Source organism: Panulirus ornatus, chromosome 68 (assembly GCF_036320965.1).
Source record: "Panulirus ornatus isolate Po-2019 chromosome 68, ASM3632096v1, whole genome shotgun sequence".
NCBI classification, from domain to species: Eukaryota; Metazoa; Arthropoda; class Malacostraca; order Decapoda; family Palinuridae; genus Panulirus; species Panulirus ornatus.
In genome coordinates, this window is record NC_092291.1 from 11,706,602 (window position 1) to 11,718,405 (window position 11,804).

Consider the following 11,804-nt stretch of genomic DNA (forward strand, 5'->3'; position numbering starts at 1 on the left):
CTGACTATGAACTTATGTGTCACTGCTAATGAGTAGAACAGACAACAGGAATTCAAGACAAAAGCAACTTTTGCTCAAGTCATTCTGACCTACAGGGTCTTTTAAAAGACAATGATGAATGTTTGCTGTTTTTTCAAATGGGTAGGAAAGTCACATTCTATATCAAAAGTAGATACTGCACATCATCCTCATCCACTTTCAATTCACACAAGACTATATACCTTCCTTTCTCCGAAAGATACTGGCAGTATTTCTCGCAAAAAACATATAGCTGTTCCACACAATTCTTCTGGAAGGGTTAAGTTTCAGTAACTGAAATCCCCTGAACCTGGTGCACCTTCCCCTTGGGAAGATGGAGTAGTTGCTAGTTTTACTGGCCTAATTAAATAACTTCTTGTAGCCAATGGCTGTTGTGGTAGTTTTATTTTGGTCTGATGGTTGTCCATACTTCATTTGTGACAAGTTAAAAGAAACACAGTTTTATAAGTTTGCTATCAAGTGCAGGAATAAATTATGGAATACATCTTATACTCCAATTTATATGAAAACAAGGTAACATTCAAAAAATCATAGCAAGATATCACAAAAGACAGACAAGGTCAAAGGTGGAACACATACTATTTATGCCAACAGGAAATCATTCTACTAAAAGCTGACACATACTACCACTAGTACTGACTTTGTACTTGCATTACAAATCTACATGTCTGATACACTCCACTTATAGGCTTCTTCATCATGAGCCCTCCTATTATTCTGACGTTCAAACCACTGTTTTTCAAAGCCATTTGACCTATCTACTCCATCCCATCTGTAGCCAGGACGAATACTTAATCTGTTTGGAGGAAATGAACCTTTATATACAGGTTTAATTGACTGTTTACTTGATTTACCCTCTTTCTGCATCAAGTACTCCAACATTGGATCTTCCTTCCTAGTTATAACTTTCAATCTGTCATTCATGTCTACATCATCAGCACTTCTAGCAAAGGCTTTGCCCATTTCATGTATGTCATCTGCTACTCTCTGTTGGTATTCTTGTACTTGCTTCACACCATGTTTCCATTGTTGGTGCTTCTCCTCTGCCTGACGCTGTAAAACTGCCTCCCTTTCCTTTCTTGCAAGATCCTCTGGGGTATCTTTCTTTAGTTTGCCTCGCTTCCTTTCCATCAAAAATTCTTGGGTGGTCATTTTGCGTTCTGGACGATGTCCACTTTCCGTCTGAGAGTGGCTGTGTGAATCATCCATTTTCTTTCTAGGTGGGGAGAAGTCAGAAACATTTCTTTTTCGTCTTAGTGGTGAGGAATCAGAATCATTTCTTTTCCTTCTAACAGGTGAAGAGTCAGAATCATTCCTCTTTCTCCTGGGAGGTGAGGAGTCAGAATCACACCTTTTTCTCCTGGGAGGAGAGGTGTCAGAATCATTTCTTTGTCTCCTAGGTGGTGATGAATCTGAGTCATTTCTTTTCCTCCTTGGAGGTGATGAGTCTGAATCATTCCTTTTCCTCCTTGGAGGTGAGGTATCAGAATCACTTCTCTTCTTTCTTGGAGGTGGAGTGTCAGAATCATGTCTCTTCTTCCTAAGTGGGGAGGAATCAGATTCAATTTTCTCCTTTCTTAGCGGTGCATTTTCAGAACCATGTCTTTTCTTCCTAGAAGGTGAAGTTTGAGAATCCAATTCTTCTCTTCTTGAGGGAGAAGCTTCTGCATCGTGTCTTCTTTCTAAAGGTGAGGCATTTGAATCTTGTCTTTTTTTTCTTACGGGTGAAGTTTCTGAACCATGTCTTTTCTTCCTAAGGGGTGAGGCATCTATATCATGCCTTCTAGGAGGTAAAGTGTCTGAATCATGTCTTTTTCTTCGAAGAGGTGAAGAGTCTGAATCATCTTGTTCTCTTGGAGGTGAGGTGTCTGAATCAAGTCTTTTTCTTTCTGGAGATAAAGATCCTGAGTCATGTCTTCTTCTTGGAGGTGATGTGTCCGAATCATGTCTTTTTTTCCCAGAAATTGAAATGTCTGAATCATGTTTTTTTCTTGGTGTAATATCAGATGAACTGACACTACGTATATTCTCCATACTTCTAGCAGGCGATGAATCTGAATCATGTCTCATTCGCTTTGATGGAGACATCTTCACAACTGGATTTTGCATTGTTCGTGGTGATTCATCAAAACTTCCCTGCTTTCTTAAATGGGGAGATTCAGAGTCACCTCTACTCTGTAGTGGGAATGAAGAGTCATGTCCAGTTCTCCAAGGTGGAGATTCAGAGTCATGCCTTGCCCTCTGCAGTGGTGATCCAGAGTCATGTCGTCTCCTCTGTGGTGGAGACCCTGAGTCATATCTTCCTCTTTGTGGTGGAGATCCAGAATCATGTCTTGCCCTCCTGGGTGAAGATTCAGAGTCATGCCTTGCCCTTCTTGGTGGAGACCCTGAGTCATACCTTGCCCTTCTTGGAGGAGATCCAGAATCATGTCTTCCCCGCCCTGGTGGAGAACCAGAATCGTGTCTTGTCCTTCTCGGTGGAGATTCAGAGTCATGTCTTGCTCTCTGTGGGGGAGAATCCTTCATAGCTTGCCTTCGGTAACCCAAATGAACACGGTCAGAGCCATCTTTTTCTTTATTCTTTGTTACTTTCTTCCACATCCGACTTGCTTCAAATTCTTCCATTGCTTTCATTTTTTCATCTTCATATGTAATTTCTGCAACTGTAGGATTATCATCATCTGTGTATCCAAAAGGTACATTTTTCATATCAAGAGAATCTTCAATGATGCGCATTCTGTAAGGCAAAAGATGCAATAATTATAAAAAATCTAGTTAAAGATTAGACTATAACTCTCCGAAACAAAAATCCTGTCAAAAGAAAAAACTGAAGTTGAAGTATGTTCAAAGTCTCTTATCAAGAATTTCACTCCTTAGGTACTGTTTTTAAAACATAATCTGAAAATTCTATAAGATTATTAGAAATTACAGAAAAAGTACCACTGAGAGAAAATCAAGAATATCTACAACTTTCCGTATATGAAATTAGTAATGCCAGTAAGAGATCTCTTAAAACAAATTCAAAGATCAAAGAACTATGGGCTTCTGTCATGTAGTTGTTAAAATAGTTGACCATAAGTCATGCAAGGAAGTGGCCTGGGTTTGATTCTGGTACACAGCAATCAGCCTGCAACCAACCTACAGGACTGGCATTCATATGTACATATAAAGTACTATACATGACATAACTATCATAAGGACATTTGTTAGCCTGTGTTGTCTCAGCTAACATGAAAAGAAAGATAATTTTCTCTTCACAGACCTCTTCTGCTAATCAATCAGAGAAACATTAATTGTCAAGGAACAACAACTTAACATCAACAACCAGAACACAGGCCAAGACAGGATAGTACAACTATATGCTCTAGCACCATGAAACAGCTTAAGAGAACACAGCACTAAATGCATGTCTGCTGACAGGTATTGCCAATCCTCATCCCACTATCCACAATCATTCCTACCTCCTCCAATGACCTCTCCACATGCTCCCGAAGATGATTTGACAACTTCAAACTGAAACATTGAGACAACCCTTGGAAGTATCTTACACAACCTCCCTATCCATGTAAAGATATAATAGGCAACTTGAAAGATTTAGAAAGAATCCAATAAAAAACTAGCTATCTGGTCTTTTTTAACAGAATATGTTTCCAAGAACAGCTGCAACGAACATACACATACACACACACACGCAATATATGTATATATGCCATTTCATGTCAGGCAGGGTGGCAACGGGAATGGATGAAGGCAGCAAGTATGAATGTGTAGTACATGTGTATATATGTATATGTCTGTGTATGTATATGTATGTATATGTTGAAATGTATAGGCATATATATATATATATATATATATATATATATATATATATATATATATATATATATATATATGTTGTATGGTTGCGAGGCGTGGGCTATGGATAGAGTTGTGCGCAGGAGGATGGATGTGCTGGAAATGAGATGTTTGAGGACAATGTGTGGTGTGAGGTGGTTTGATCGAGTAAGTAACGTAAGGGTAAGAGAGATGTGTGGAAATAAAAAGAGCGTGGTTGAGAGAGCAGAAGAGGGTGTTTTGAAATGGTTTGGGCACATGGAGAGAATGAGTGAGGAAAGATTGACCAAGAGGATATATGTGTCGGAGGTGGAGGGAACGAGGAGAAGAGGGAGACCAAATTGGAGGTGGAAAGATGGAGTGAAAAAGATTTTGTGTGATCGGGGCCTGAACATGCAGGAGGGTGAAAGGAGGGCAAGGAATAGAGTGAATTGGAGCGATGTGGTATACCGGGGTTGACGTGCTGTCAGTGGATTGAATCAAGGCATGTGAAGCGTCTGGGGTAAACCATGGAAAGCTGTGTAGGTATGTATATTTGCGTGTGTGGACGTATGTATATACATGTGTATGGGGGGGGGTTGGGCCATTTCTTTCGTCTGTTTCCTTGCGCTACCTCGCAAACGCGGTAGACAGCGACAAAGTATAATAAAAATAAAAAAATATAATATATATATACATATATATATATATATATGTGTGTGTGTGTGTGTGGGTGTGTATGTATATACATGTGTATGTGGGTGGGTTGGGCCATTCTTTCATCTGTTTCCTTGCGCTACCTCGCTAATGTGGGAGACAGCAACAAAGTATAATATAATATGATATAATATATATGTGTGGATGTAACCAAGATGTGAAAAAAGGAGAGATAGGTAGTATGTTTGAGGAAAGGAACCTGGATGTTTTGGCTCTGAGTGAAACGAAGCTCAAGGGTAAAGGGGAAGAGTGGTTTGGAAATGTCTGGGGAGTGAAGTCAGGGGTTAGTGAGAGGACAAGAGCAAGGAAAGGAGTAGCAATACTCCTGAAACAGGAGTTGTGGGAGTATGTGATAGAATGCAAGAAAGTAAATTCTCGATTAATATGGGTAAAACTGAAAGTTGATGGAGAGAGGTGGGTGATTATTGGTGCATATGCACCTGGGCATGAGAAGAAAGATCATGAGAGGCAAGTGTTTTGGGAGCAGCTAAATGAGTGTGTTAGCGGTTTTGATGCACGAGACCGGGTTATAGTGATGGGTGATTTGAATGCAAAGGTGAGTAATGTGGCAGTTGAGGGAATAATTGGTATGCATGGGGTGTTCAGTGTTGTAAATGGAAATGGTGAAGAGCTTGTAGATTTATGTGCTGAAAAAGGACTGATGATTGGGAATACCTGGTTTAAAAAGCGAGATATACATAAGTATACTTATGTAAGTAGGAGAGATGGCCAGAGAGCGTTATTGGATTACGTGTTAATTGACAGGCGCGCGAAAGAGAGACTTTTGGATGTTAATGTGCTGAGAGGTGCAAATGGAGGGATGTCTGATCATTATCTTGTGGAGGCTAAGGTGAAGATTAGTATGGGTTTTCAGAAAAGAGGAGTGAATGTTGGGGTGAAGAAGGTGGTGAGAGTAAGTGAGCTTGGGAAGGAGACCTGTGTGGGGAAGTACCAGGAGAGACTGTGTACAGAATGGAAAAAGGTGACAACAATGGAAGTAAGGGGAGTGGGGGAGGAATGGGATGTATTTAGGGAATCAGTGATGGATTGCGCAAAAGATGCTTGTGGCATGAGAAGAGTGGGAGGTGGGCTGTTTAGAAAGGGTAGTGAGTGGTGGGATGAAGAAGTAAGAGTATTAGTGAAAGAGAAGAGAGAGGCATTTGGACGATTTTTGCAGGGAAAAAATGCAATTGAGTGGGAGAAGTATAAAAGAAAGAGACAGGAGGTCAAGAGAAAGGTGCAAGAGGTGAAAAAAAGGGCAAATGAGAGTTGGGGTGAGAGACTATCAGTAAATTTTAGGGAGAATAAAAAGATGTTCTGGAAGGAGGTAAATAGGGTGCGTAAGACAAGGGAGCAAATGGGAACTTCAGTGAAGGGCGCAAATGGGGAGGTGATAACAAGTAGCGGTGATGTGAGAAGGAGATGGAATGAGTATTTTGAAGGTTTGTTGAATGTGTCTGATGACAGAGTGGCAGATATAGGGTGTTTTGGTCGAGGTGGTGTGCAAAGTGAGAGGGTTAGGGAAAATGATTTGGTAAACAGAGAAGAGGTAGTAAAAGCTTTGCGGAAGATGAAAGCCGGCAAGGCAGCAGGTTTGGATGGTATTGCAGTGGAATTTATTAAAAAAGGGGGTGACTGTATTGTTGACTGGTTGGTAAGGTTATTTAATGTATGTATGACTCATGGTGAGGTGCCTGAGGATTGGCGGAATGCGTGCATAGTGCCATTGTACAAAGGCAAAGGGGATAAGAGTGAGTGCTCAAATTACAGAGGTATAAGTTTGTTGAGTATTCCTGGTAAATTATATGGGAGGGTATTGATCGAGAGGGTGAAGGCATGTACAGAGCATCAGATTGGGGAAGAGCAGTGCGGTTTCAGAAGTGGTAGAGGATGTGTGGATCAGGTGTTTGCTTTGAAGAATGTATGTGAGAAATACTTAGAAAAGCAAATGGATTTGTATGTAGCATTTATGGATCTGGAGAAGGCATATGATAGAGTTGATAGAGATGCTCTGTGGAAGGTATTAAGAATATATGGTGTGGGAGGCAAGTTGTTAGAAGCAGTGAAAAGTTTTTATCGAGGATGTAAGGCATGTGTACGTGTAGGAAGAGAGGAAAGTGATTGGTTCTCAGTGAATGTAGGTTTGCGGCAGGGGTGTGTGATGTCTCCATGGTTGTTTAATTTGTTTATGGATGGGGTTGTAAGGGAGGTAAATGCAAGAGTCCTGGAAAGAGGGGCAAGTATGAAGTCTGTTGGGGATGAGAGAGCTTGGGAAGGAAGTCAGTTGTTGTTCGCTGATGATACAGCGCTGGTGGCTGATTCATGTGAGAAACTGCAGAAGTTGGTGACTGAGTTTGGTAAAGTGTGTGGAAGAAGAAAGTTGAGAGTAAATGTGAATAAGAGCAAGGTTATTAGGTACAGTAGAGGTGAGGGTCAAGTCAATTGGGAGGTGAGTTTGAATGGAGAAAAACTGGAGGAAGTGAAGTGTTTTAGATATCTGGGAGTGGATCTGTCAGCGGATGGAACCATGGAAGCGGAAGTGGATCATAGGGTGGGGGAGGGGGCGAAAATTTTGGGAGCCTTGAAAAATGTGTGGAAGTCGAGAACATTATCTCGAAAAGCGAAAATGGGTATGTTTGAGGGAATAGTGGTTCCAACAATGTTGTATGGTTGCGAGGCGTGGGCTATGGATAGAGGTGTGCGCAGGAGGATGGATGTGCTGGAAATGAGATGTTTGAGGACAATGTGTGGTGTGAGGTGGTTTGATCGAGTAAGTAACGTAAGGGTAAGAGAGATGTGTGGAAATAAAAAGAGCGTGGTTGAGAGAGCAGAAGAGGGTGTTTTGAAATGGTTTGGGCACATGGAGAGAATGAGTGAGGAGAGATTGACCAAGAGGATATATGTGTCGGAGGTGGAGGGAACGAGGAGAAGAGGGAGACCAAATTGGAGGTGGAAAGATGGAGTGAAAAAGATTTTGTGTGATCGGGGCCTGAACATGCAGGAGGGTGAAAGGAGGGCAAGGAATAGAGTGAATTGGAGTCATGTGGTATACAGGGGTTGACGTGCTGTCAGTGGATTGAATCAAGGCATGTGAAGCGTCTGGGGTAAACCATGGAAAGCTGTGTAGGTATGTATATTTGCGTGTGTGGACGTGTGTATGTACATGTGTATGGGGGGGGGGAGGTTGGGCCATTTCTTTCGTCTGTTTCCTTGCGCTACCTCGCAAACGCGGGAGACAGCGACAAAGTATAAAAAAAAAAAAAAAAAAAAAAAAAATAATATATATATGTGTGTGTGTGTGTGTGTGTGTGTGTGTGTGTAAAGCACTGAAACCACAACCCCCTATCCACAAATAGGCCCCACAGACCTTTCTATGACTTACAATGAACACTTTACATGCCCTGTTTCAGTTCACAGACAGTGCGTCGACCCCTGTATACTAAACCCTTCCATTCCACTCTATTCTGTGCATGCCTTTCACCATCCGACATATTAAGGCCCCAATCACTCAAAATCTTTTTCAATCCACCCTTCCATCCCCAATTATGTTTCCCCATTCTCTTTGTTACCTCAACTTCTGACATATATCCTCTTTGTCAACTTTTCCAAACTCATTCTCTCCATACCATTTCAGCAAACCCTATTAAGCTCTATCAACCACACTCTTTCTTATTACCACACCTCTATCTTATCCTTTCATCACTTACTCAATTGAACAATCTCACACCACATATTGTCCTCTAACACTTCAGTTTCAACACACACACACACACACACACACACTATATGGCAGCATAATGTCCTAATTACTGCCACCTCAAATGAAAGAAAAAGAAAAACTGCAGGAATAACATGTAAATCAATTTGAGCACCTGTCATCAGGAGTTTGTAGAACTGACTTATTAGAGGTGGCAAGGTTACAGGACAAGGGAAAACAAATGAAGGAAAAGAATTTGACAACTATGTTGTTCAAGGAAAGAAAAGGGTATCATAACAGTAAATCCTCATATGATTGGTCTCCAAAGAAAGCATAGAAAGCTAGTCAAGCACATGCCATGAGTCTATGTCTTAATGTCTGGGCCACACTTAGGCAGTCCATGAGAAGAGTGATCTACATAACACATGCACTGGAGAAAATGCAACATATCACAATGTGGAAGAGATGTGTCAGCAGAAAAGTCAATAAAGTGGAAGGCTTTTGATTACCCTCCACCTACAGATAAGGTGGAAAAATATTTACAATAATTGTCAATATTTACCCTTTATTATGAGCTGCAAGCTTATCCTTTTTTTTCTTTTTCTTCTTCTTCTTTTCAATGTCATTACCACTAAGATACTTCTTAAGATACTCTTTCTGACTTAGTGGTGCAGCCATCTGTCAAGATAATAGAACACATTAGAAGAGAGTCAACATGCACCCAGTACCAAAACTTACTCAGTGGGAGAGCATATAAACACCAGAAAAAGTTCTAAGACACATCTCCAGTTAAGGAAGATGTCATTCCATGTACATACAACTATTTAAGAAAAAAAACTTGAATATATAACCCAACTATGCGTGAAGGGCATATACTTTATGAAGCAAACTTTCTTTAAAAATGAAGTGAGAAACACATGTTTTAAACAAAGAATTAAGACTCCTAGAAATTTTGGTTGGAATCTGTTGACCAATGTTGGGGAAACTGAGGCTAAAGACTTGGTAAATTCCCCCCCCAAAATGTCCCTCCAAACTGATGTGGGAGAAACAAACCTGACAAATTCTTAGAAAGCCCATTTTCACATCCCAAAATAACTTTTTATGTATGAGAGTTTCATTCAGTCCTAAATGATATATGCCTCTGACCAAGCAGAGACAGTTAGCACAGACTACATAAGCAAAAAAAAAAAAAAAAATCCAAAAGGAAACTTAACATATAGCCATCAGGTACTCTCATATCATGGGCAGCTCCAAAGGGAGAGTGTGTGAGTTGGAATCTCTTTCCATGGCTCACACATTCATCCACAACACAAGAAATTTCTAACAATTTAAAACTAATTTTCAGCATTCACTGAACCACAAATACACAAACATACATTCACAAAAACATACATGTTGAAGAGGCTACAACTCTGAAAGAAGCTATTTTTTTCCTTCTTCCCACAAATTTGTTTCAGAATTAAATAGTCAATAATGATCAACTTTACAATAAGGGAATTTTCATGGTCCTTAATTTTTCGGATAAAAAAGATTAAATTTTCTTTAACTACTCCCATTCTTTTTAGTTAAACATTTAAATTTGATCATTTCTCACTCATTTCTAAACATCTCAAACCCTGATACAGTACTTTGATACATCAATATAACTTCCAAAAGTTTATGCCTTTGCTAAAAAGTATCAGTGTCACGAGATATCAATAAAGTATTTGACAATGACTGATGACACATCCTTACCTATAAAGATACTTGACACCACCTTCTAGTCAAAAAAACAGTTAGCCAACTTCATAGCTGGCCACCAGGCCAAAGTCACTTACAAAGCTTTCGCCTAAAAATCCAAGAGATCTACAATATTTCTTTCTCCAACCTTCTTCAATCTCCTCCTTCATGAATTTCGATCACCCCCTGCAGATAATCTCAAAATCACAGCACAGCAACCTGCTACTATAGCGGTAACAAACATACAACACTTCATCTCCCAATCAGAACACTGGCTTGCCTAAAACAGAATGCATTACCAAAGTTGTCCAATTTACCCTCTTAACTCCTGAAATATATAAGTTCAACCTACATCCTCCCATCATCCTAGATGATTAACTGATTTAGTCCAGTAAAGGATAATCCAGACCATTACTATCTTAGGATAATGAATCTGATAGAGGGGAGGGCTATCTTTGTTTGGGAATGCTGGGCAAAAACACAATTCGTAAAACTATTACACAACAGAACCGATGAAAACTTCACCTACAAGCTTAGATTTCTCTTAACTTTCATTACTACAGTAGAAATATAGTAACAACACTACTGTCATCTTCCTTTCACTGTACTGATAGCATGCAGTGTTGGAAGAAATTAAACACATCAAATACAGTCATCACATGTGTGTTTGTTAATGGACACATTAAGCTTTAAAAAAAAAGTTATCAGTTATATCATTGTTTGGAACATGGTTAGTAATGTAAATCATCACAGTAAAACAAATAAAATATAAGCAATATACCAGAGCGTATCAAGAGTGGAGCTCCTTGCTGAATATGGTGGTTTTAAACCTTATTCTCCAAATCATACTAGCCCAGTCTAAGTCATTTCTACCAAGTATAATGAGTTCACTAATATGCAATTCTTTTAAATCCATATGTTTCCTCTCTCGCACTCTTTTACTTCCACTTTAATGTCCACGTTCAATGTCTTAATCACTTTTCTTCTCTTAGACAAATCGATAATATCGTCAATCAGATGGCACGGTATTATGAAACTATTTCCTAATTCCATTATATACTTCAACATCTGCAAACAACAGCTATCATAATAATCCTGACATCACAACCACCCGACGACTGAAATGACCGACTAAATTATACACAAAACTGTCACCCATGGTAAGTTATGTAGGCCCCCCCGTACAAAACTACCCCGTCCATCAAGGCTCTGAAACAATACTTTAATTGCGTACCAAAGCCTTAATGGTGCATTAAACGTCAGAGGAAATCTTAGAATCTATCTAATATAATATCATTTGAAGGGTTATTCTTCCCCGCCGATGGCTTACCTCGTCTCGCGCGATTGTTTACATGTTGGCAGGAGCTCTCGTTCCCATCCACCACCAACAACCCTCAACCCCCAGCGGCATATATATATAACCCCCACTCGGTAATTTCCAGGTCAACTGGAAACTACACCATCCTCGGCAAACTACCCTTGGTTTAGAGCATCGGGAGGGTATGCCCTCCAAGGAGGACAAAAAAGAGCGGTAGTTGGACGTCTTCAATGGGGGTAGTTACACACGGATACTTGAATAGATACAAACGAATTTCATACCATCATGCGAGAAAGAAATGACTCAAGCGTGCTATTTTCTCTTTTGGCTTATAGTTTGCCGAAAGTACTGGTAGGGACACTCAGTCTCATTCATAATTATTATGTTATGAAATATCAGTAACAGGTCAAGTAGGCTTCGGAAGGAAATAAATAGAATTCAAAACTGATATTGCAGCTCATTGTGTTCACTCAACCACATATCTTTTTTTTTCCTTCG

General features: G+C 39.9%; 1 protein-coding gene across 2 annotated transcripts; it reads right to left on the reverse strand.

Annotated features, from left to right (window-relative positions):
• Positions 1 to 391: 391 nt before the first annotated feature.
• LOC139747407 (uncharacterized) lies at positions 392 to 11,578 on the reverse strand. Of its 2 annotated transcripts, none has more exons than XM_071659737.1 (3): positions 11,319 to 11,578; positions 8,832 to 8,947; positions 392 to 2,776 (listed from the first exon to the last, which is right to left on the reverse strand). In XM_071659737.1, the coding sequence occupies exons 2-3, from the start codon at positions 8,945 to 8,947 to the stop codon at positions 700 to 702; spliced, it is 2,193 nt and encodes a 730-aa protein (XP_071515838.1). In that variant the 5' UTR covers positions 11,319 to 11,578; the 3' UTR covers positions 392 to 699. The 2 variants fall into 2 exon arrangements, with proteins under 2 accessions (XP_071515838.1, XP_071515839.1); XM_071659738.1 differs by lacking the exon at positions 11,319 to 11,578 and adding an exon at positions 10,770 to 11,122.
• Positions 11,579 to 11,804: the final 226 nt, after the last annotated feature.